This window comes from Callithrix jacchus, chromosome 10 (assembly GCF_049354715.1).
Source record: "Callithrix jacchus isolate 240 chromosome 10, calJac240_pri, whole genome shotgun sequence".
NCBI classification, from domain to species: domain Eukaryota; kingdom Metazoa; phylum Chordata; class Mammalia; order Primates; family Cebidae; genus Callithrix; species Callithrix jacchus.
The window spans coordinates 62,463,841-62,490,251 of record NC_133511.1 but is presented as its reverse complement, the minus strand read 5'-3'; the positions used below and the strand labels follow the sequence as shown (position 1 = coordinate 62,490,251).

The 26,411-nt window shown below is 40.3% G+C and overlaps 1 protein-coding gene across 9 annotated transcripts in view; it reads right to left on the bottom strand.

Annotated features, from left to right (window-relative positions):
• Positions 1-304: 304 nt before the first annotated feature.
• ALG8 (ALG8 alpha-1,3-glucosyltransferase) overlaps positions 305-26,411 on the bottom strand; it is a 32,799-nt gene continuing 6,692 nt past the window's right edge. For 5 of the 9 annotated variants that reach the window (XM_054241866.2, XM_054241867.2, XM_002754777.7 and 2 more), the window contains 12 exons: positions 25,548-25,626; positions 22,489-22,682; positions 19,610-19,719; positions 17,757-17,824; positions 12,929-13,055; positions 12,576-12,679; positions 11,392-11,512; positions 7,998-8,137; positions 5,703-5,842; positions 3,506-3,603; positions 2,985-3,057; positions 305-554 (listed from right to left, as the gene is read on the bottom strand). In XM_054241866.2, the coding sequence (XP_054097841.1) occupies positions 323-554; positions 2,985-3,057; positions 3,506-3,603; positions 5,703-5,842; positions 7,998-8,137; positions 11,392-11,512; positions 12,576-12,679; positions 12,929-13,055; positions 17,757-17,824; positions 19,610-19,719; positions 22,489-22,682; positions 25,548-25,626 (1,486 nt within the window). In that variant the 3' untranslated portion in view covers positions 305-322. The remainder of the gene's footprint in view (positions 555-2,984; positions 3,058-3,505; positions 3,604-5,702; positions 5,843-7,997; positions 8,138-11,391; positions 11,513-12,575; positions 12,680-12,928; positions 13,056-17,756; positions 17,825-19,609; positions 19,720-22,488; positions 22,683-25,547; positions 25,627-26,411) is intronic. The other 4 variants (XM_078340140.1, XM_078340138.1, XM_078340141.1 and 1 more) reach the window with 4 other exon arrangements.

The following is a 26,411-nucleotide window of genomic DNA, read 5'->3' as shown; positions in this document are numbered from 1 at the left end:
CACTAGGCTACAAATAATTATGTGGTTACTCAGACTCCCTGTTTGGCTTGAGCAAGCACAGTAGTCTGAATGATCTCAGACAATTTTAATAGGGAAAGGAGAGATTTTTTTTTTCAGATGTGTTTCAGTGCTGACGAAGGGCCAGTGGCTTCTCGCCATGGTGACAATAATGTTGCTAGGCTGAGCAAGGCCAAATGTGGAAGAATGGTGCTCCAAACAGTTCTACTGAAATGAATGGCTGATGCCGCTGGCAACTTTCTTCAAGTTCTGGTTAATTTCCCATGAAATAACTGGTTGGCACACATCCAAGCAGTTCCTTTATTCACTGTTTCTTTGTCTTGTCAACAGGAGGGTCAATCAATACTGAAACATACAGTTTGAACCAAGCATATGTGATGCCCACTGCACAATACACTGAGGTCAGTAACAAAGGAATGAAGGGGTACTTCAGCTTCCAGGAGGTGAGAGGGAATACAAATTCACAGCCGACTTCCAGAGGTCCCAGGCCAAGCAGGTAGAAAGTTTCCACCCAATTAAAAAGAGGTTTTTCCTTTCTGAAGGAAAAAGGAGAGAAAATTCTGATTTTACGTGAGTCATCCTGGTTTAGCAAACATTTTCCTAGCTAAAGCTTCCCCATCTGCACTATCTTGTTGTCAAATATAGCCAAGGCCAGAGTTAAGAGCACATTAAATTTCACATTTAGGGCCAAGTACGGAGGCTAATGCCTGTAATCCCAGCACTTTGGGAGGCCGAGGCAGGTGGATCACCTGAGGTCAGAAGTTCCAGACCAACCTGGCCAACATGGATAAACCCCATCTCTACTAAAAATACAAAAACTAGCCGAGCAGGGTGGCACAGGCCTGTAGTTCCAGCTACTCTGATGCAGGAGAATCGCTTTAACCTGGGAAGCGGAGGTTGCAGTGAGCCAAGATGGCACCACTGCACTCCAGCCTGAGCAACAGAGTGAAACTCTGTCTCTAAATAAATAAATAAATCAAAATAAAAAATAAGTTTCACATTTAGAAAAAATGATAATGATATACCTTATATTATCTCAACAATCCAAATTTATCCATTCATCTACTATGCTGTTACTTAGCTCAAGCTGCTCAGAGAGGATTAGTTGTGAATTTGAAAGAGGTAAAGGAGTTGAATGCTGTGACAATGGAATAAGAACATGAGAAACAATATGAATTGAAGATTTTAAAAAATTATTTTTTGAGATGGAGTCTTGCTCTGTTGCCCAGGCTGGAGTGCAGTGGTGTGATTTCAGTTCACTGCAACCTCTGCCTCCTAGGTTCAAGCAATTCTTCTGCCTCAGCCTCCCGAGTAGCTGCAATTACAGGCACTTGCCACCATTCCCAACTAATTTTTGTATTTTTTGTAGAGATGAGGTTTTACCATGTTGATTGACCGGGTTGGTCTTGAACTCTTGACCTCAACTGATCTGCCTGCCTCAGCCTCCCAAAGTGCTGGGATTACAGGCATGTGCCACTGCACCCGGCCCAGCATTTTAAAAATATTTTTTATTTTGGTAAAATATATATAACATAAAGTTTGCTATTTGTTTAACCATTTTTAAGTCTACAATTGAATGGTAATATCAATAATGTACGCTCATTGCCACTATCCACCTTCAAAATATTTTCATGACTCCAAATAGAAACTCTGGAACCATTAACAATAACTCCCATTCCCCTGTTCCCTCAACCTCTAATCTACTTTCTTTTTCTACAAATTTGTCTGTTCTAGAATTTCATATCAGTGTAATGATACAAGATTTGTTCTATTATGTCTGGTTACTTTCACTCAGCATGTTTTCAAGATTCATTAATGTAGCATGTATTGGAACTTCATTCCTTTCTTTGGCTGAATAACCCATTATATGTATATATTACATTTTATCACGTATTTGTTGATGGATATTTGCGTTGTTTCCATCTTTTAGCTGCTGAGAATAATGCTGTGATGAATATTGATGTACAAGTACCTGTTGTGTCCCTGTTTTCCATTCTTTTGGGTATACAGCTAGGAGTGGAATTGCTGGGTCATATGGTTGTAACTGCATTTTAACATTGTTAATTACGTAAGTTTTTATGGACACAATCAGATATGAACCATAAGCAAGCTTTAAAAAATTATAGTTAACATTACATACAGTTTAGAAGAGAAAAAATTTCCACCTATAATTCTGTAATAAAATTTGTACATAGCCAAGTGCAATGGCTCATGCCTGTAATCCCAGCACTTTGGGAAGTGTGGTGGGTGGATCACCTGAGGTTGGGAGTTCGAGACCAGCGTGACCAACATAGAGAAACCCATTTCTACTAAAAATATAAAATTAACCGGGAGCGGTGGTGGTGCACCTGTAATCACACTACTCAAGAGGCTGAGGCTGGAGAATTGCTTGAACCCAGGAGGCAGAAGTTGCAGTGAGTGGATATCGCACCATTGCACCCCAGCCTGGGCGACGAGAGTGAAACTCCATCTCCAAAAAAAAAATCAGCCGCGTGCAACTGGGAGGCCTGTAATCCCAGCTACTCCGGAGGCTGAGGCTGGAGAATCGCTTTAACCCAGAGGGCAAAGGTTGCAGTGAGTGGAGACTGCCACTGCACTCCAGCCTGGGCAACAAGTGCGAAACTATGTCTCAAAAAAAAGAAAAAACCTGTATATAGTATCTTTTAGTTTTTTCCATATGCATCTGTATTTACATGGTTTTATTCATAAAGCATATTTTATATTCAGTTTTTTAGTTTTCATATAAGATTTTAATTTAGGTTGTCCTCAAATACTCCCCCAAACTAAAGATACAAACTACGTTGTCTCACCTGAATGATGGGATTGAGTGATTTCTCCCTCTATTTACCAATTGTTTTGTAATATTGTTATATTACTGTTATAACTTAAAAATAAAATTTGAAAGGCTTATCTGACCATTTAGGGGTAAACATTTCACAAGAGTAAATATAATTTTTTTTCATTACCTGAATAATGTCTTCAGTGAAGAAATACTATATATGGTGAATAGTAACATGAGTAAGATTTTAATGGGAAGTTCTGTTAAAAGAACAGAAAAAAACAAGATAATTTAGCAGATGAGAGAAAGATTTGTGAGGCTTAAAGTAATATAAACACACTGACACAGCTATATACTGCTAATAATGCTTTTTAAGCTTAATTGTGCATTTTTGTGACACCTAGAAATACTGAGAATGAGGAGCAAATGGGAGATTTCATTTAAGAGAAGGAATGATCTCTCTCTTCTTTTTTTTTTTAAGACGGGGTTTCACCATGTTGGTCAGGCTGGTCTTGAACTCCTGACCTCAGGTGATCTGCCCGCCTTGACCTCCAAAGTGCTTGGATTACATGCATGAGCCACCACGCCCAGCCAATCTCTCTCTTTTCAAGATATTTTAAGGTTGTTTGAATCAGATGTATTGATCTCTAGGCCTAGATGAAAAGAGCATGGTAGTCAAATATATCTCTCTCAAAAGAAGCTATTTACCTGGTGCAGTGAAGAGCAGAGGAAACAGGGAATAATGTCCTGTTGTGGTCAGAATCAGAAAAACTGAAGCATCTCCTGCTTTTCCCACAGACAAAAGGCTAAAAATAAAAATTGTTATAATAATTTCTTAAAACAACTGATACTACATTTGCAAATAGCTTAAATAAACTGCATCTCTTATTACTTTAGAACTGGCTTAGGCATAGAAGAACATGCTTTCTGAACAGTGTTTGAGAGATTTTTTTTAAAACAAAACAAAACAAAAAAGAACATGCTGATTTTGCCACAAGTTCAATTTATTTGAGAATATTAATTTTTTAGTAGGAAACTTTAAGCAATCAATAGCATGTGGCAAACTAAATCAGGGGATATCTATAAAAGAATCTTCCTCCTGACTGGGCACAGTGGCTGACACCTATAATCCCAGCACTTTGGGACACCAAGGCAGGCGGATCACCTGAGGTCAGAAGTTCGAGATCAGCCTGGCCAACACGGTAAAATCCCATTTCTGCTAAAAATACAAAAATTAGCTGGGGATGGTTGCAGGCCCTGTAATCTCAGCTACTCAGGAGGTTGAGGCAGGGAGAATCACGTAAACCCAGGAGGCAGAGGTTGCAGTGAGTCGAGATCGCACCTTTGCACTCCAGCCTGGGCAAAAGAGCAAGACTCTGTCTCAAAAAAAAACAAAAAAAGAATCTTGCTTCCCTGAGTAATCGCCTTCTCCAAAGACAGAAACATGGGATTGGGAGCTGCCTAGTGGTGGCAGTCAGGGAAAGAGGACTTAGCATTTCATTTCCAACCCTATAGCTCATCTCTCAGACAATGACCTTCACCTGCTGGTGTTGGTGTGAATTCAGACTACAGACATTAAAAGTTTTTCTTTTATTTTTTAATTTGGAAACTCCAAGCTGCTAAATAAATCTAGACAAGCCACATACAGGCCTGACAAATTTGCTTATGAACTTTCAGAGCTTAAATGATTTCTCAAGATTTAAGGAAAATATCAAGAAAAAAGGCTATTATTACCATTTATCTATCTATTGGGTTTCAACTATGCCTAAAATGGACACTAGTACATTTAAAATGCTTTTTTTTTTTTTTTTTTTTTAGCATGGCATAGTAGAAAGATCATAGATTCAACATTATAAGATTCAGGTCCTAACTCTGCTTCCTGTGAGCTTTTATGACATTGGACAAGTCACAAACACTCTGAGCCCTAAATTCTTCAGATGTTAAGAAAGGAAATAGGCCTGTTTTGGTGGCTCACACCTGTAATCCCAGGGCTTTGGGAGGCTGAGGTAAAAAGACTGCTTGAGCCCAGTGGTTTGAGACCAACCTAGGCAACATGACAACTGTCTATACCAATAAAAAATAAAACAATAAAAAGGGAATAATACCCATTTATCTTTTTTTTTTTTTTAAACAGGGTCTTGCTCTATTGCCCAGGCTGGAGTACAGTGGTGCCAACTTGGCTCACTGCAACCTTCGCCTCCTAGGTTCAAATGATCTTCATGCCTCAGCCTCCCAAGTAGCTGGGATTATAGGCATGAACCACCATGCCTGGCTAATTTTTGTATGTTTAGTAGAGATGGGATTTTGCCATGTTGGCCAGGCTGGTCTCAAACTCCTGGCCTTAAATGATCCACCGCTTCAGCCTCCCAAAGTGCTGGGACTGTAGATGTGAGGACCATGCCTGGCCAATTATCTTAAAGATTATCGTGAGGCTCAAAAGAAAGAATGCAAAACAAAAACAGTTCTGGAAAATCTGAAAGGTAGTACAATATCAAGTATTATTCCAGAATAGACTAAATCCTCACTTTGACTAACAACACTTAACAAAGAACCATGGGATCTTATTTTCACAGACAGGATGACACTAAAGCCGAGGCTTTTTCTGTAACATACTGCCCCTCAGTGATCAGATCTAAAAGCCTGGTTTCATGATACTTAATCACTACAGTGCTTCTTTCCAAAAACGAAAAAACAGAAACCGTACATGAATTTTTGCATACCTTCAGGGGTCTAAGAGTCCCAAGTTAAGCATCCCTGTTCTGTCCTAGTGGAAATCTGTTCCTATTTTTTGGAAATCTGTGTTTTTGCCTATCCTGGTGAACATGACAAGAAGGGACACAGCAAACAGAAAATCGGATCATTATGAAATATGCTGAAATGCTCACTGGCTGAGCTATCTGCTTACCTCATTGGGAGAATTGCTAGAAGTATGGCTTTTTCATGGACATGCCACCCAAACATAAAGGAGCTCAAGGCACAAAGAATTAAACATCGGAGAAAGCCTCTGGGCCCTTGGGGTTTAAACCAAAGACAGAAAATAGAGGGCTAGAAACAATAGGCAAAGATAAACTTCAGTATCATTTGAAATAGACTTTACAGAAACAGAGTTCAGGTGAAGGCAATTTGCATCATCTCTGAAAGACAGCAGATCTTAGACAATTCTTCATGAAACTGGAATCATTCATCACTTTGTGCACAGTCTACCAAAAGTTAACATAAAAGCGACAACTCAGAAAAAGTTGGCAATTGATGTATATATTTAACTCACTAAAATTAATTCTACTGGCTGGCATGGTGGCTCATGCCTATAATCCCAACACTCTGGGAGCCAAGGTGGGGAGATCACTTGAGGTTAAGAGTTCAAGAACAGCCTGACCAATATAGTGAAACTTCATCTCTACTAAAAAAAAAAAAAAAAAAAAAATTAGCTGGGCATGATGGTGCATGCCTATAGTCCTAGCTACTCAGGAGGCTGAGGCAAGAGAATCGCTTGAACCCAGGAGGCGGAGGTTGCAGTGAGCCAAAATTGCGCCACTGCACTCCAGCCTAGCTGACAGAGTGAGACTGTCTCAAAAAAAATTGGCTGGGGGTGGTGGCTCACACCTGTAATACCAGCACTTTGGGAGGCTGAGGTGGGTGGATCACAAGGTGTGGAGTTCAGGACCAGCCTGGTCAAGATGGTGAAATCCCGTCTCTACTAAAAACTACAAAAAGGCCGGGCGCAGTGGCTCATACCTGTAATCCCAGCACTTTGGGAGGCCGAGGCAGGCAGATCACCTGAGGTCAGGAGTTCGAGATCAGCCTGACCAACATGGAGAAACCCCATCTCAAATAAGAATACAAAAAAAAAAAAAAAAAAAAATTAGCCAGGTGGGGTGGTGAATGCCTGTAGTCCCAGCTACTCAGGAGGCTGAGGCAGGGGAATCGCTTGAACCCGGGAGGCAGAGGTTGCAATGAGCCAAGATCGTGCCACTACACTCCAGCCTGGTGACAGAGCAAGACCCTCTCTCAAGAAAAAAAAAAAAAAAAAAAAAATCATACAAAAAATTAGCCAGGCACGATGGCAGGTGCCTATAATTCCACTTACTCGGGAGGCTGAGGCAGGAGAATCGCTTGAATGCGGGTGGCAGAGGTTGCAGTGAGCCGAGATTACACTACTGCACTCCAGGTGCAGTCAGGTCAGCCAGGTGACAGAGCAAGACTCCGTCTTAAAAAAAAAAAATTAATTCTACTATCAAAATTAATAATTAAGTTCTGGGACATACAGCCTAACAACTTATTACAACTTCATAATTAGTTTATTAATAGTTCACTTATTAATGAACCTATTAGGTCAAACTACAGAAGTTCATAGATACTTCTGAGCCAACGAATTTTTACCATATTAATAAATATCTAGCTTTGTGGTATGGAAGGCCACGGAAATTATAGGTAATTTTAGGAAAAACGTTTTACCTCAATTAAAACCTGTGAACAAACAGGCCAGCAGAGCTTAATTATTTACATACCTATACTGTCATGTAATTAATTGCGGTCAGGTGGTTGCTAGTAGGTTTAAAACATTCAGAAACCAAAATAAAAAATAAGTGTAATTATAGATAGGATTGAGTTGTTTATATTGAATTCTACTAAAATTATAACATGAAATTGAGGTCACTGCAATCATTAATGAAATTTTAGAAACAAAAGTTTCTAAAGTACTTAGAATGAGGACTCTAAGAGCATCTTACTCTACTCATCTTACGTTCAAAAAGCCAATGTCGACTCTCTCAACTCATTAACACCATCAAGACAAAACATCCATGCTGTCCAGATACATTAGGAATTTTGATCATTTAGCTAAGGAGGAGAAAAACAAAACCAAATCTGGATATCCCTGTCACAAACATTTCCTCCTTTCTTTGCAGTATGGTCCATGCCTCTTTCTCCCTGGGCTTTTCTTTTCTCCTTTCCCCAGGGTAAACAGATGGTCTAACAGCCACTGGCAAGAATCTCTCTCACAAACGTTTTACTGGTAATCCTTCCTTATGGTGTTCAAAGCTACTCTAAGAATTGCTAGGAAATACTTCAATCTGCAGAAGGATTACAGGCATGGAATTTATCCTACAGTTGGAAGAGCTTGAAAGTTGGAATTAAATCAGCCAGACAAAAGAAAAACAGAGAAAACTCAAGAAATGAGTACCATCTGTTCAGTTCTTACCAGTATGGCAATCAGTGTGCATATAAGCGTTGCCAAGGGAGTCACAGAGGGAAGGACTGTATGTTGGAACTGCTGAACCAAACCACTTGTCATTGAGGCCTTGGGAATCTTGTTGGGATCAAGAAATTTCAATTTCAAACCTATGAAACAGATATTTTGTTATTTTTATCACTGAGATACCACATATTAACAATCAATTCCTTGAGAAAAAAAAGCTACTAAATCGTATTGCTGCTTAGAGGCTAAGACTTCATGAATTTAATCCTATACTATTCTACTCAAAATGCCTCTGGTCTTAAATTATATCAAGCAGCTCTTTGCATTGGAACAGGGAATTTGTGCAGCTTATAGGAAACTTGCCAGCAGGTAGCACAAATGGTAATCTGCTCTCATCTCTGAAAGCAAGCTTCTAGAACAGTCTGCCCGTGTTATGAAGGAACTTGGAATCCTTCATCTCCTAAGGAGAAACGCTGTCTTCCTAAACATAGCATCCAGTGTCTTCCATGATCTTGTAGCCCCTTCCCACCTGTCCAGCCTCATCTCTACTTTGTTAAATGCAGCTGGGCCACAATGAAATAACTGTGGGTCCTCAATATACCACTGTCAACACCTGTGTCCCTCTGCTCAGACAACTCCCTTTGCCAAGCTAACTTCTAATTCAATCACCTGAGAAACCTCCTATTTGCTCTGTCACCCAGGCTGGAGTGCAGTGGCGCAATCTCGGCTCACCGCAGCCTCTGACTCCTGAGTTCCAGTGATTCTCCTGCCTCAGCCTCCTGAGTAGCTGGGATTACAGGTGCCCACCACCACACCAGTTAATTTTTGTATTTTTAGTATAAATGGGGTTTCACCATTTTGGCCAGGCTGGTCTCAAACTCCTGACCTCAGGTTATCCGCCCACCTTGGCCTCCCAAAGTGCTAGGATTATAGGCGTGCGCCGCCACACCTGGTCGAGTGAGCTCACTCTTAAACAGTGTTAACCACAAGGCATTACACTTGTTTATGTGCTCATTCCACCTACTATACTGTATTCCTTTAGGGCAGGAATGATGATGAGTTCACTTCTATCCCTAGTACATAGGAGTTCAATAAATACTTACTAAGCCAATTCAGAGAATGACAATACAAGCCCCAAGAAGCTCTGGATAACAGGACAGTCAGGGACAGTCTGAGCATCCTAGGGCCCTGCTGAATGCCAGTGAAAATGAGTGCAATGTAGGAAAGATGTAGATTACCAAAATATTTTCTATTTACTCACCTCTTTCCCTTTCCCCTTTGGCCTGCTGATTCTCTTATAGCTAATAACTATCTCCCTGAAACACAGCTGTCTAACTCTGACACTGACTTTCCATGCAAAACATCTTCAAAGAGACAAACATACAAGTGAGGGTACAGAACTGCTTCCTGATTCAGACAAGGCAACTGGCCCTTGTACCTCATACTATGCTGACTGTTTAAAGCTTTTTCGGAAATATAAATGTTCTCTGCAATTTCCCCATTAAAAAAAAAAAGAAATATAAATGTTAGGAATCACTCTGTAAGAATGCCATGTACATCAAGGCTAGATTCATAGTGAGTGACACAGTGTAAAAGTCATCACATAGTGTATGATTTCCTTCAAATACTTATCAAAAACAGTGATAGCAGCCACCATGCATGGAGCATCTATAATGTGCCATGGACTCTGCACTTACTATTGTTAGCCCCCTGAGGTGGAGATGGAGTAACCTGCCCAAAGCCACACAACTAATAGGTGGTAGAACTGAACTCAGGTTTGTCTGGCTCCAAAGTCCCTGATACTGTAACTTAGTACTTTTTTATTCTTGCTTCAGTTCCTCACAACACACTGTATAGGAACAGGAAAAGTACTTATACTTTTCATATAGTGAGGAAAATAAGATGAAAGGACTTGCCAATGCCACACACTGCCATAGCAATTTATGCTGGTAGGCCTCCAAACCAAGTCATCAGACTCTAGATCTGGAGTCCCAAGGGCCAAATCTATGACCTGTGCCTGTGTTTTTGCACAGAACTGATACTACAAATGGTTTCTACTTTTAAAAGGTTTTAAGCAAGCTCACGCCTGTAATCCCAGGACTTGGGAGGCCGAGGGGGGCGGATCACCTGAAGTCAGGAGTTCAAGACCAGCCTGGCCAACATGGTGAAACTCAGTCCCTGCTAAAAATACAAAATATTAGCCGGGTGTGGGTGGTGTGTGCCTGTAATCCCAGCTGTTAAAAGGCTTCTCAGAGGCTGATGCAGGAGAATTGCTTGAACTGAGGAGGCAGAGATGGCAGGGAGCCAAGATCGCGTCATTGCACTCCTTCCTGGGTGATAAGAGCAAGACTACATCTCAAAAAGAAAAAAGGTACACACACAAATATAGACACAGACACACACACATACTGTGTGTGGCCTGCACAGCTTAAAATATCCAGCAGTTACAGAAAGTTTGCTGCCCACCACTCTTGATCATGCCGTTTTCCCACCAAGCTAGGTTGTATTCACAAATGAGACTGTGAGTTATCCAAAGTGAGTTATTTTTAGTGGAACCATCTCAAAGCATAACTTATTTTTCATTACAACCCAAATTTTAAAAAGCATAGCCTAGGTTTTTCATTTCTTCTCATCTCATGTTAAAATGCAGGGTTATTTTCTTTATTGGTTTAATATCCAAAGTCAAAACTTACATATTCTTCTTTCTTATATATTTAGGTTTAAAAGTGGGGTGGGCCAGGTACGGTGGCTTGTGGTGGTGATCCCAGCACTTTGGGAAGCCAAGGTGGGAGGATCATATGAGACCAAAAGTTTGATACCACTCTAGGCAACAGAGGGAGACCTTCAACTCTAAAAACAAAAATTTAAAACTCAGCCAGGTGTGGTGGCATGCACCTGTGGACCCAGCAACTCAGGAGGCTGAGACAAGAGGATAGATAATTCGAGCCCAGGAATTTAATGCTGCAGTGCAGCTATGATCTCAACACCATTGCATGCCAGCCTGGGTGACACAGTAAGACCCTGTCTCTCTAAAAATAAGTAGGGGTTTGAATAGGAATGGTGAGAAGGGGAAAAAATGTAGGGTTAACTGCTGCTGCCAAATAACGTTTTTAATTAAGGGGAAAATTACCTTTATAGAGTGTCTAAATATTTTACTTTTTCCCCCAGAAAGGATCAATAACCTCATTATAACAAGGAGCTTTTCTAAGGAAAACAGTCTGTTTATTGCACTAACGCTTCAGTCCCAAGAATTGCCCCAGCTGTTCATCCTGAAAGCTGAAATGCAGGACTGGAGAACAGACAATTCAGCCACATTTAAAACACAAAAGTTTTCCTGTTTCTCCATGTGACCACTGTTTCAATATTCAGACTGGGTAAACAATGCCTGCTACCATACCGATGACAGACAGCACTTTGTCCAAAGCATTGTACAAAGCCCAGAAGTTTGGAGCCCAATATGCATGGCAGAGGCCCCTCTTGAAAGGAAAGAGTCGGGAAAAGACTTGAGGCAGCTGATTCTGTTGAAAAGAGAAATGAAACTGATTAAACAGTCATCAATCTTTTCCAAATTCAAAAAGAGAACTAGGGAACTCTCTACGGTATAGTGTGCAGGAAGTTATGGGGTTGAGGTTCCACTCTTGAGCAGTTCACAGAACCTTTTTTTGGTTTCACTTTGTCCACTGCCAGTGGGACAATATACATTAAAATACTTTGAATACAAGTTCATACTATAATAATGGAATAATTTACAAGCTACAAGGCAGAACACAGACTGCAGCTTATCCATGTCTACTAGGGTAAAGGGGAGAGCTGGGAAGACTACAAAAGATGTGATGCATTTTGGTTTTAGTAAGAATTAAAATTAATTATTGATTTCAGGGCAGGGAAGAAGGGGAACAAAGAAGATACCTGAACATTTGTTAAATTTTATGCACTTTAGAATGTTTACTGTCCATGTAAGATTGCAAAATGATTTTTTTACAAATGCATTTTATCAAGTAGGTAAACTTACAAATACAAAACACACAAATCCATGAAGATCAATTCTGTGTGTGTCTGTGTAACATATAGTTAAACATATAAATGCATGTACATATTTTAATGTACACAAAAATGTCTGAAAGAATACTACCCTACCCAGCAGGGCACAGTGGCTCCAGCACTTTGGGAGGCCGAGGTGGGTGGTTCACTTGATGTCAGGAGTTCGAGACCAGCCCGACCAACATGGTGAAACCCTGTCTCTACTAAAAATACAAAAATTAGCTGGGCATGGTAGCATGCACCTATAATCCCAGCTACTCAGGAGGCTGAGGCAGGAGAAACGCTTGAACCCAGGAAGTGGAGATTGCAGTGAGCCGACACTGCACCACTGCACTCCAGCCTGGGTGACAAAGTGAGACTCCATCTCAAAAAAAAAAAAAAAAAAAAAAAAAAAAAAAAGGGAATACTACCCTATCTTTGGGAAGTCACATTGGGTGGCAAGAATAAGAAAAAGTAGCTTTTACTTATATATTCCTGGCTTTATTATGTTTTCTAAATACCAACAAACAACATGTATTAAAAAACAAACAAAAGACTTACCAAGGCTAGGAAAGGACCCAATGAAAGAGCAGAAACTAGGAAAACAACTAGTCCCAGGGAAATAACACGGACGGAGCTGAAACTGTTCCATCGAATAGACCCATCTACAGAAAAGGAATGTTAGCATTAACCATAACCTATATCATGTGCTACAACTAGAAGTATCCCACAATTGTACACCAATCTATTCATGATGTGAAAAGAGCAAAGTGAGAATGGGGTAAAGGGCTTATAGGATCAGTAGGTGAGAGATATCTGCTGTGCTTCATAAAATCTTCTTATCAACCAAGATACCAACTCAACATAGTAAGGAAAAAATCGAAAATGTTTTTGCTATCATCACCAAAACTTGCCTGGTTTATTTGCAGTGAAACAGTAGGATCGCAGCAGATATACACCATAAGCTGGTGCTACATAGAGGTAGATGTGCTTGAAATGTAGGAGAACAGCAAAGAGAAATGCTCCTTCTATATGCCTTTTCTAGAAGATTTAAAAGGGAAATATCACTTTAAAATTCAGGGTAAATGAAATGCAATAATGTGGTATCCTGGATTGAATCCTGGAACAGAAAAAGGACATTAGTGGAAAAACGGGTGAAATTCAAATGCACCAATGTTGCTTTCTTAGTCTTGATGAATGTATCATGGTTATGTAAGGTGATAATGGGGGAAAATGGGTGAGGAGAACATAGGAACTCTCTATGCTATTTCTACAACTTTTCTGGAAAGCTAAAATTATTCTACAAAAAGGTTATTAAAAAAACTAAAAATAGGCTGAGTGTGGTGGGTCACACCTGTAATCCCAGCACTTTGGTAAGCCAAGGCGGGAAGATTGCTTGACCCCAGGAGTTCAAGACCAGCCTGGGCAAAATAGGGAGGCCCTGCATCTATACAAAATTAAAAATAAAAATTAGCTAGGCGTGCTGGTAGTACCTGTAGTACCAGCTACTCAGGAGGCTGAGGTGAGAGAATCTGCTTCAGCACAGGAGGTGAAGGCTGCACCTGTAGTACCAGCTACTCAGGAGGCTGAGGTGAGAGAATCTGTTTCAGCCCAGGAGGTGAAGGCTGCAATGAGCCGTGGTGATACCACTGCACACCAACTTGGGTGACAGAGTAAGACTCTGTCTCTAAAATAAATAAATAATAAATGATACCTACTTTGATTAGTTTTAATTTTATTTTATTTTAGAGACAGAGTCTCACTCTGTCTTGCCCAGGCTAGAGTGCAGTGGCACGATCTCGACTCACTGCAGCCTCCCAGGTTCAAGCGATTCTCCTTTTTCAGCCTTCTGAGTACCTGGGACTACAGGAGTGCACCACTACACCCGGCTAATTTTTCTATTTTTTTAGTAGACAGGGTTTCACCATGTTGGCCAGGCTGGTCTCAACCTCCTGCCATCAGGTGATCCACCCACCTTGGCCTCCCAAAGTGCTGAGATTACAGGCATCAGCCACTGTACCTGGCCAAATACCTACTTTTAAATATGTATTCTGAAATACAAATATAGTATCTGGGATATGTTTTAAAATAATTGTGTTTGTGTGTGTGTATAGATCATTGTACTATTTTCTTGCTTTTGTATGATTTAAATTTTCTATAATAAAATGTTTTAAAGTCACACCTGGAATCCCAGTATTTTGGCAGGCCAAGGCAGGAGGGTCACTCGAGGTCAGGGGTTGACCCTGGGCAATAAAGGTGAACTCTGTCTCTACAAAAAAAATACAAATATTAGCTAGGCCTGGTGGAATTCACCTGTAGTCTCTGCCACTTGGGAGGCTGAGGTGGGAGCACTGCTTTAGCCCAGGAGGTTGAGACTGTAATGAGCTATGATTTTGCCACTGCATTCCAGCCTAGGCAACAGAGCAAGACAGTGTCTCCAAAAAAAAAAAAAAAAGTTAAAAAAAATTTTTATTTTCTCACTGTGTCATCCAGGCTGGAGTGTAACAGCATGATCTTGGCTTACTTCAGTCTTGACCTCCTGGGCTCATGAGATCTTCCTGCCTCAGCCTCCTGTGTAGCTGGGAACACAGGTGTATACTAGCAAGCACAGCCAGCTAATTTTTTCATTTTCTGTAGAGATGGAATCTCATTTTGTTCTCAGGCTAGTCTTAAACTCTGGCCTCAAGTGATCCTTCTCCCTTAGCCTCCCAAAGTACTGGGATTACAGGCATGAACCACCAGGCCTGGCCCAAGGTAAATATTCTATAACCAATATAAGGAAAACATAGGCAAGTGATTCCAACTAGCTTTCTTTTTTTTGAGACAGAGTTTCATTCTTATTGCCCAGGCGGGAGTGCAATGGTGTGGTCCCGTCTCATTGTAACCCTCCACTTCCCAGGTTCAAGTGACTCTTTTGCCCCAGCCCCCCAAGTAGCTGGGATTACAGGTGCCCACCACTATGTCCAGCTAATTTTTTTTTTGTATTTTTAGTCAAGACAGGGCTTCACCATGTTGGTCAGGCTGGTCTTGAACTCCTGGCTTCAAGTGATCCACCTGTCTCAGCCTCCCAAAATGCTGGGATTACAGGCATCAGCCACCGCATCCAACCTAGCTAGCTTTTATACTGAGTCTAGTGTACTCATAAATTCATTATTTTAACAAAGACTTATCAAGTACTAAGCCTGATGCTGAGATCATATCTTACACATCATCAGTAATAACACACTGCAAGTTTTCCCTTAGGAATTAGGGCCCAGAGAATTAAGTTACATTCATCACTCACAGTTTCATAATAGCTGAAGTTTATTTCCAAAGAAGGGCTGGGAATGACAGCATGAATAAATATATATGATGCTATGCTACCAAAAAAATCAATTAAATTTTATATTGTAGATCAGGTAACTTATATAGCACTATTAGGCTGAAGGCACCAGTTATTGCACTTGATCCCGACACTACTAAGAGAACTAATGGTATTCTAATATTAAAAAAACAAAACAAAACCAGTTTACTATAACTAAGAAGTCCAAATTGGGCTGGGTGCAGTGGCTCACACCTGTAATCCCAGCACTTTGGGAGGCTGAGTTGGGTGGACTGCTTGAGCCTAGAAGTTCAATACTAGCCTAAGCAAAATGGCAAAACCCCATCTCTACTAAAAAATACAAAAATTAGCTGGATATGGTGGTGTGCACCTGTGGTCCCAGCTAATTGGGGGCTGAGGCAGGAGGACTATTTAAGCCTAGGAGGTTGAGGTTACAGTGAGCTGTGACTGCACCACTGCACTCTCCAGCCTGGGTGATAGAGCATGACATGGTCAAAAAAAAAAAAAGAAAACGTCTGAAATCTACCCACCTCACAGGAATTATAGACAGATCAAATGAGATAACAGTCCTGACATTTTGCAAGAGAAATTGCCACAGGGACCATGAAAGGCCAGGTTCCTTCTCTCATCAGATGCAGTCTAGAATAGGCAGCTTTTAGGAATAACAAACAAGAGAGGGATACTCCCAGGTCCCTCTTAAATTTTATAACTATAAGATCTGGATAAGGTCTAACTGATTCTATAGTCAAATTTTATTTGTTCAACAAGCATCCAACAAATACTCACTGAACACCAATTATATTCTAAGTACTATATGGCTTTTTATGGTTAAAAGAGAAAAGTTTATGCAGACATTTATAATTGACAGAGAACTTTAGATTATCAAATTTGATCTTTCCAATGTCCCTGTGAGGTAAGTAGCCCCATTTTACAAATAAGAATGTAGAGGTAAATTTCATCTTATGGATGAGAAAACGAGGCTAGGAGGGTTAAATGACTTGCCTTCAGTTAATGGTTCCCAAACCTGATGGTGTACTAAAATTCCTTAGAGTCTTAAGCCCCATTCCTAGAGACTTTTTTAACAACTTTACAGAATGCTTCTGAAGTTTACTCAATAAGATATGTGTAAGCCAGGTGTGGTGACACACATCTGTAATCCCAGAGACTCAGGAAACAGAGTTAGGAGGATTGTTCAAGGCCAGGAGTTCAAGACCTGCCTATAATCCCAGCACTTTGGGGAGGATCACTTGCAATCATAAGACCAGCCTGGACAACATAGTGAAATCCCCTTCTCTACCCCACCCCCCCAAAAAAATTAGCCAGGTGTGGTGGTGTGCACCTGTAGTTCTAGCTACTCAAGAGGCTGAGGTGGGGGGACTGCTTGAGCCCAGGAGTTTGAGGTGGCAGTGAGCCATGATTGCACCAGTGCACTCCAGCCTGGGTGATACAGCAAGACTCTAACTCTTAAGGGGAAAAAAAAAAAAAAAAGATACATGGAATGTATGCAATCGTAAGTGGCCATGTATTTGACTAAGCTCTGGCTGAGTTGCATAGTTCATTTATGTTAGTCAGGATTACACACAGTTCTTCCGATCCTAAATCTCCTTCTACTACATTAATCTTCATGCTGCTGATAGTAAAGTACCATCATCGTAGTTACTATATTGTAAAGACTGCTGCTAGATACTTCATTCATATATAAATGATCCAAACCAGACACAGAAAATGTCATTTGGGGCAGGCGCAAGGACTCATGCCTGTAATCCCAGCATTTTGGGAGGCCGAGGTGTGAGGAACATTTGAGGTCAGGAGTTTGAGATCAGCCTGGCCCACATGGTGAAACCCTGTCTCTACTAAAAATACAAAAATTAGCTGGGCATGGTGGCGTGTGTCTGTAGTCGTAGCTACTTTGGAGGCTGAGGCAGGAGAATTGCTTGAATGCAGGAGGCAGAGGTTGCAGTGAGCCAAGATTGTGCCACAGCACTCCAGCCTGGCGACAGAGCAAGACTCTGTCTCAAAAACAAAAATTAGCTGGATGTGATGGTGTGCACCTGTAATCCCAGTGAGGCCTGAATCAAGGAGGTGGAGGTTGCAGTGAGCTGAGATTGAGCCACTGTACTCCAGTCTGGGTGACAGAGTGAGACTGTCTCAAAAAACAAGCAAACAAACAAAAAAACTCAATTTAATTCAGGCCTGCCATATGCTAACAAGTTTTTGGAGTATAATTTTCTCATCTATAAAGTAAAGAAAAGGTCAAAAGAAAAGATGGAATTTGTGAGAACTGCCCAATGAAGGTGTCTATAGCACTTGGCAACTCAAAACAGTCAAATAAATTTACCCATCACCCACTACACTGTTGCCTTTACAATCTAAAAACTAATCTAAAGGGGGAAAATCTAATTAACCAATTGTATGTTTACCTGAAATAATCGTGCAATGGAGAGTAGCATTAATCCAAATAAAAAGCCATTGTACTGAAAATGAATATCTGGACTTAGGTCAAGGAAAGACAACAGAGGACACCAAATTCATAATGAACTCTACCAGCTGACTGAATATAGAAATTCCAAATGCTTTCTTTTTATTATTTTTATTTTTATTTTTGAGAGGAGTTTCGCTTGTTACCCAGGCTGGAGTGCAATGGCGCGATCTCAGCTCACCGCAACCTCCGCCTCCTGGGTTCAGGCAATTCTCCTGCCTCAGCCTTTTGAGTAGCTGGGATTACAGGCACGCACCACCATGCCCAGCTAATTTTTTGTATTTTTAGTAGAGACGGGGTTTCACCATGTTGACCAGGATGGTTTCGATCTCTTGACCTCACGATCCACCCGCCTTGGCCTCCCAAAGTGCTGGAATTACAAGCTTGAGCCACCGCGCCCGGCTCCAAATGCTTTCTTAATAGCAAAATTAAAGACAAAAAAGATTACTAATGTGGACTGCTCATAAATGTTTTCTATAAACAGAGTCAAATCTTTTTAAAAATACATATTTTTATTTTTGCTCGTCTCTGTATCATTCCAATTTTAGTATATGTGCTCTGGAAGCAAGCACGATAGTCAAATCTTTAATTGAAACTTATGTTTGATTGGGCATGGTGGCTTATGCCTACAATCCCAGCACTCTGGGAGGCTGACATGGGTAGATCACTTGAGATCAGGGGTTCAAGACCAGTCTGGCTAACATGGCAATCCCCCGTCTCTACCAAAAATACAAAAATTAGCCGGGTGTGGTGGCACACACCTTTAGTCCCAGCTACTTGGGAGGCTAAGGCATGAGAATTGCTTGAACTTAGGAGGTGGACATTGTAGTGAGCAGGAATTGTGCCACTGAACTCCAGACTGGGTAACAGGGCAAGACTGTCTCAAAAATAAGAAAAGAAAAGAAAGAAACTTATGTTTAATGACATCTTTAACTAGATGATATAAAATATAATTTAAAGACAAAACTGTCCCATGTTTTTTCCACCTTAAAGGCCCAACAGCTAAGGGGCGAGAAGTTTTTTATTTGTTTTTTAGAATAAGGGATGAGAAAGGAAGGGACCTAACAGCTACCCAAGGCCACCAGCATGTGGCATTTCATTGTTTTTAGGACATATACAATTTTACGTATTAAGCCTCACAATGAACCTGTGAGGTATTTAGAATTATCCTCTTTAGAGATACTTTAGAGATTAAGAAATTAAGCCTCAGAGACATTTATCTACTCACAGTCCTAAATCTGCTAATGGCAACTAAGATTTGAGTCCAGGTTACATTGAAACCAGAGTCTGGGTGGTTTCCTCTACACCAGGCTACCTCTATGAAAATTGCAAACTATTAGCTTCCATTACTAGGACTTTAATTACATTCAAAAGCTTTGAATTTAGGAACTTTGCCTGTTAATATGTGGTAAGCCAAGATGGTAGAAAACCACAAATGCCTGATCGTTCCCATATGCACATTGTGATATGCCTTTTCCAATGAAAAGTATTTGGAATAATGTGTTATAAAACTATTCAATATATATGTATCAGATTAATCTAAAAATAGTTCAGAATATCAGCACATTACTTTATTGATGGTTTAGCTGGTTCTCACATACCCCACTAATTTTTCAGAAACGAAATACTCTAACATCAGAGTCCAGTAAAGTTGGGCTGAGACCACAGTTATATAAGCCTACTAACCCATTTTCAGAAGCAGCTCACATCTCACAATCATTATTATAGAAAACATTAATCTTATATTATATATCAGAATAAGTAAGGAAACTGTACAAAGAGTATCAAGGATACGGTCCACAATTAATAACCCGAAGTTCCATAGAAGTAATACCGATAGAATAAATTTTGGCTTCTCTGTAAGTTCTTTACCCACTTTTTTCCCACCAATGCATTTACAGCACCTACATTGAAACATTAGGAAAGAAATAGAAACAATTTGATATTCATTAGAACATCACTTCTGCAGAGTAAACTATGATACATTAGTCACTCCTAACAAACTACATGCCATTCTTTTTTTGTTCCCCAATTTTTCTTTCTTTTTTTAGAAGAGATGGGGTGTCACTATGTTGCCCAGGCTGATCTCTAACTCCTGGGCTAAAGGAATCCTCCTGCCCTGGCATCTCAAAGTCCATGCCATTCTTGATTTCTTAAGATCACAGCAAGCTGAGCAGGGTGGCAGGTGCCTGGCTATGCAGGAGGCTGAAGTGAGAGGACCACTTGAGCCTGGGATTCTGAGGCCAGCCTGGGTGACATAGTAAGACCTTGTCACTAAAGAAAAAAAAAAGTGGCAGCACAAACAAGGACCTCAGGGCTTTTCTAAGCTATGCTGATCTGAAATAAAGTCTTAATTTAATAAAAAGAAAAAGAAAAAGCCACCTAAACCCCAAAAATAAGGATTCTGAAAATTGAGAGGGCATACATTATTTCAGTCCTTAAGAGTAAAAACTGCAGCAGGCTGATTTAGCACTCTAAATTATGTATTATAATACCAGTCAAATTAAGAACAGAACTGCACATGTGCAGCTCCTGACTGTCCAAATAATTTAAAAACCTTTATGTAAAAATGTATGTCATTTAAATGTTGAGATATATTACTAAGTGACAATAGCAGGTGACAAAACAGTAAGATCCTATTTTTATTTTATGAAAATTATATTTGAGCACAGAAAAGAGACTGAACTAATATACACCAAATGTTAATAGTGATTAGTATAGGTAGGGGAGTATGAATCATTTTTACTTTGAGTGTGTGTGTACTTTTCCAAAGTTTTACAGTGGGGATGTATTATTCTATAAAAAGATATTTAAAATGTGTTACATTTGAATATCGGCAAATTCTAACAAATCTAAAACAAATAATAGAGGCAATTAGAGGGGGACTAGCAAAAGTAACCTCCTTTTCCCCTGTGGAGCCTCAGTTCCCTCATGAATAGAAGCGGTAAATTTATAGGGTCACTGAGAAAATTATGTAAGTTAATAATCTGTACATAGTGCTTGGTTCTGGGAACTGGCACATAGATTTCAATTTTTCTTTTTCTTTTCTTTTCTTTTTTTTTTTTGAGACAGGGTCTCCGCCTGGTGCCCAGGATGGAGTGCACTGGCGTAATCACAGCTCACTGCAGCCTTGACCTCCCAGGTTCAAGAGATCCTCTGCCTCATCCTCCTAAGTAGCTGGGACCACATTCGCCAGCAACCATACCAGCTAATTTTTGTATTTTTAGTAGAGACAGGATTTTACCCTGTACCCAGGCTGGTCTCAAACTCCTGAGCTCAAGTGATATGCCAGCTTTGGCTTCCCAAAGTGCTGGGATTACAGGCATGAGCCACCATGCCTGGCTTTTCAACATTCTTTTTAACTGTTCCCTCTACTTTGTAGATGAAAGTGAATTCTATTTCCTCTCCCCTTCTGCTTGTACACACTTTCCCTGGAAGCTTGAATTCAAACACTTTGAGTTAAAAAGAGTATACTAAAAATTACCTTCCCTTTCAACTCTTGGCAGCTCATAAACAGATTGAAAGGAAGGGTTTCAAACAGGAGTTATTCTGTGAGAATAATAAGGGTTAAGACATTCCCAAAGGACTCTTTACTGACTAGTGAGGCAAGGGTTCAGTATAAAGGGCCTCACAAACAGAAATGATCCATTTATGACAAGGGTCACTGAATGAACACCAGTTCCTGTTCTGTCACAATTGCACCAGTAAGCTTAAGAATTAGGAAAGAATGAGTCTGGGCATGGTGGCTTACGCCTGTAATCCCAGTACTTCGGGGGGGCCCAGTTGGGTAGATCATGAGGTCAGAAGTACAAGACCATCCTGGCCAACATGGTGAAACCCTGTCTCTACTAAAAATACAAAAATTAGCCAAGCGTGGTGGTGTGCACCTGTAATCCCAGCTACTCGGGAGGCTGAGGCAGAAGAACTGCTTGAATCTAGGAAGCAGAGGTTGCAGTGAGCAGAGATTGCGCCACAGCACTCCAGCCTAGGCAACAGAGCAAGACTCCATCTCAGAAAAAAAAAAATTTAGGAAAGAATGGAAACTGACATTGACTGAAACTTAGTACTTGGAAGGCACGGTGCAAAACATTCTGTTTGTGTGTATTCAAAACTTAACATATAAGTAAAAGTTGTAAAACATAAAAATATAAAATATAAACGTAACTTAAAATAACAGTCTTCATAAAGGAAAGCATAAAGAAACAACTAAAAGCACTCAGTGAGATTTCCTGAGTTTACTAGGAGGTAAACTCTGTAAAAGCAGACTTTGGTGGTTAGCACGATGCATACATGTATTGTGTGCATCCCCCAAGAGAGGGTAGGTGATGGAACCCTCTGGGGGCCTGCTGCAAGGAAGCAAAGAAAAACATATGGAGCTATTCTGGGTGGGAGAAATGGCCCAAGAACTATACTTGGGACTACTTCTTTTCACAATATTCATAATCTCTTGTTCCACCTCTGCCTTATAACTCCACTTTATCCCCATTTCTTCCACAAGATTCAGCTAGAGTGCTTTAAACGTGTAGTTTAAAAGCACAATATAATTTTTAATTGTTCTGGCATTTGCTATCATATAAACTTTGTTTCTCCTAAATCAGGAGTAAGTCACTACTACTTAACACCATAATATTTCTTCAATACCTTCCATACAAAATGACATGCTCCAGACTTACTCATGGACAGCATATACAAAGAGTATATCTGTAAAGATGACAGAAAATCTCTGGAAAAGTAAGGTCCTTGAGCTGGAGTAATTCAAATTATGGACATTCAGCATCTCTTGATCAAAATATTTGGCGACATGTGACAGTATATACTCAAACCATGCAAAAAAAGGGGGGTAATCCAACGTCCACTCTGAAGTTGCCTGTGATGAAAACAGAAGATCAAACACATCCTAAGCAACTGAATAAACAAAGATGGTACAAAGAGTTAAAATTCTTCATTCTCTCGTCTCTATTTTTATTTATTTTATTTTTGTGAGGTGGAGTCTCGCTCTGCCGCACAGGCTGGAGTGCAGTGGTGTGATCTTGGCTCATTGCAACCTCCGCCTCCCGGGTTTAAGCAATTCTCTGCCTCAGCCTTTGGAACAGCTGGGATTACAGGCACCTGCTACTATGGCTAATTTTTTTTGTATTTTTCACAGAGATGGGGTTTCACCATCTTGGCCAAGCTGGTCTTGAACTTCTGACCTTGTGATCCACCTGCCTCAGCCTTCCAAAGTGCTGGGATCACAGGTGTCAGCCACTGTGCCCAGCCTTTTTTCTGGTCTTGAATACAGCACAATGAGGCGAGGCATGGTAGTTCGCACCTGTAATCCCAGTACTTTGGGAGGACGAGGCAGGTATATCGCTTGAGCCCAGGAGTTCAAGACCAGTCTGGGCAACCTGGCAAAACCCTGTCTAGAGAATATATTTTTATTTAAATAAGAAAAATAGATTTTTATTTAAATAAGAAAAAGAAAATCACAGTGAAATGCAGTTGCACTTAAAATGTGCCCTAAATTAATAGAACAATTCCTATGTAAGACTGAACAGAAGACTAAAACCTGTCTTCTAAGTTATTTAACATGGTCTTAAGTTTCCCTAAATAGAGTCAACTATACTTAAAGAAAAATAATTGGAAACCTGGAGATAATAAACTTGGTTATGACATGGTTCTACTCATCTGAATAAAAAATAATTCACAAACTTAGGTTCAAATTCTGTCTTAGAGACTCAATTTCCCTATTTGTAAAAGGAGGTATTATGAAGATTAAATGAGATAATATGTATGAAATACATTTACAAACAACAGGATGGTACACGAATGCTATTTGTCTTTTTTTTTCAGTAAGTTATATGATCCTGGAGAATAGAAACTACCCTTTGTCATTTTGTATCCTGAGCATTTAATAAGTGGCTGACATATTGTTTGGGATTAAATAATCATTAAATGAACAGTTGCTAATAAGTAAATGAAAACAGGAATCATATGAAAATACACAAGCTTTAGAAGAGTGTATTTTGTTAGATTTCTCTAAGTCTCAGTTTTTGTACCTGTATAACAGGGATAGTAATGTCTACCTTATGGGATATGGTATTCCATTTTATATATAAATATAAAATACTATATATATAGTATTGAACTCATAGAAAACTCACAAAAAATTTGCCTTAAAAAAACCTCCCAGCCAGGGGTGGTGGCTCATGCCTGTAATCTCAGCACTTTGGGAGGCTGAGGCAGGCAGATAGATCACTTGAGGTCAGGAGTTCAAGACCAGCCTGGCCAACATGGTAAAACCTTGTCTCTACTAAAAATACAAAAATTAGCCAGACATGGCAGTGCCTGCCTGCAATCCCAGCTACTCAGGAGGCAGAGGCAGGAGAATCACTTGAACCCAGGAGGCTGGAGGCAGCCTGGGCGACAGAGCAAGACTCAGTCTCAAAAAATAAAAATTAAAAAAACCCAAAAAACAAAACTCCCTGGGCCAGGCACGGTGGCGTACACCTGTAATCCAAGCACTTTGGAAGGCTGAGGCAAGGGGATCAGCTGAGGTCAGGTGTTCGAAACCAGCCTGACCAATATGGTGAAACCCCGTCTCCACTAAAAATAAAAAAAATAAAAAATTAGCTGGGCATGGTGGTGGGCACCTATAATCCCAGCTACTCAGGAGGCTAAGACAGGAGAATCACTTGAACCCAGGAGGCAGAGGTTGTAGTAGCCGAGACTGTGCCATTGCACTCCAGCCTGGGTGACAGAGAGAGACTCTGTCTCAAAAAAAGAAAAAACAAACAAACAAACAAACAAAAACCAACTCCCTGTCAACACAGCACTGCTTTTGATGAAGAAATTTTTGAGGTGATGTCTGTTTTGCATAAAGTATTACATGCAGTTTAGTTATTCATACCAGAAATAAAAATATAGGCCGGGTGCGGTGGCTCACGCCTATAATCCCAGCACTTTGAGAGGCCAAAGTGGGTGGATCACCTGAGGTCAAGAGCTCTGAGACTAGCCTGGCCAACATGGTGAAACCCCGTCTCTACTAAAAATACAAAAATTAGCCAGGGCGTGGTTGTAGGTGCCTGTAATCCCAGCTACTCGGGATGCTGAGGTAGGAGAATCGCTTGAACCTGGGAGGCAGAGGTTGCAGTGAGCTGAGATCGCGCCACTGCACTCCAGCCTGGGTGACAGTGAGACTCTGTCTCAAAAAGGGAAAATGAAATACAAATATAGATGTAGTTTTTATAAGCAATATGAGAGAATGGTCTGTATATTTAACCTGACGTCTACACATCACATTTGATTATTCCTTACCTCATAAAATTACAAAACATTAGGATCAGACAGGATCTTAGAAACATTAGGATCAGACAGGATCTTAGAAATAATTCACTCCAAATCCTCATGTGCCAGATGAGACACTAAGGCCCAGAGACATGAAGTATCTTTTCTCTATGTAACTAGACAGTAGTAGAACCAAGCCTAAGAATCTAATTCTTCCTCTTTCCCAGCCCACTGTTCTTTCAAAAAATGTGGTATATACTAAAATTTCCAATTTATAGACTGGGAAACTCACTTTGAAGTATGGGGATTCCCTAGTAGCACAAGAAGACAGAACTGAGAACACAATTTTTATAAAGATTAGTTAGACCTATGATTGCACAGAAAACATATTTAATATCAATAATATTTACCTAGTTTATATATGAATCTTTAAAAAAAACCCAAAAAGGTGAAAATTAACACTTACCTCATAATACCACTGTGATATTGGCAAACTGTGAGTAATAGCAAGCCAGTTTCGGTGTACTTCAAAATCTGTAGAATGGCTACTCAAAAACAATTAGATGAACAAAATAAGATTTTGCAATATTTATCTATTTCTAATTCCCATAGTTATGTTTTTAAATGGACTGATACTCCCTAAGCAGTCACAGCTCACTATCCTATAGAGATATAAATAGACATTGCATAATCCTATAAGGTCTCACTTATCTAGAGGTCAGATCTTCTTCTGGAAAGTTGTTGAGCAATCTACAAGCCAGAGAAAAGAGTATCAGAACTATCTAGAGGGCTGACAAGAAGCTCAGACTTTTTTTTTTTTTTTTTTTGAGACAGAGTCTCATTCTGTCGTCCGGACTGGAGTATAGTGAACCTGTCTTGGCTCACTGCAACCGCCATCTCCCAGGTTCAAGTGAGTCTCCTGCCTCAGCCTCCCCAGTAGCTGAGACTTGCAGGCGTGTGCCACCAATCCTAATTTTTGTTTTTTTTAGTAGAGATGGGTCTTGCCATGTTGGACAGGCTCGTCTCAAACTCCTGACCTCAGGTGATCCACCTGCCTCAGCCTCCCAAAATCTGGTGTTATAGGCATAAACCACCCAGTCTAGCCCAGACTTTTTCTTTCAGGTAGCCATCAGGCCTTTACTCAGAAGTGACTTCCTCTTGCTTACAAACAATTCTAATAAAATTCTTTACCTGAAAAAGGCCTCACATGTCATGATGTGAGGATGAGTAGGAGTTCATCATACAGAGAAGGTGGGAAGAGATCCTTGCCTTGCCTTTCCCATGACTCCAGATTCTCCCTCCCCGTCACTATATATAAATATTATCTAAG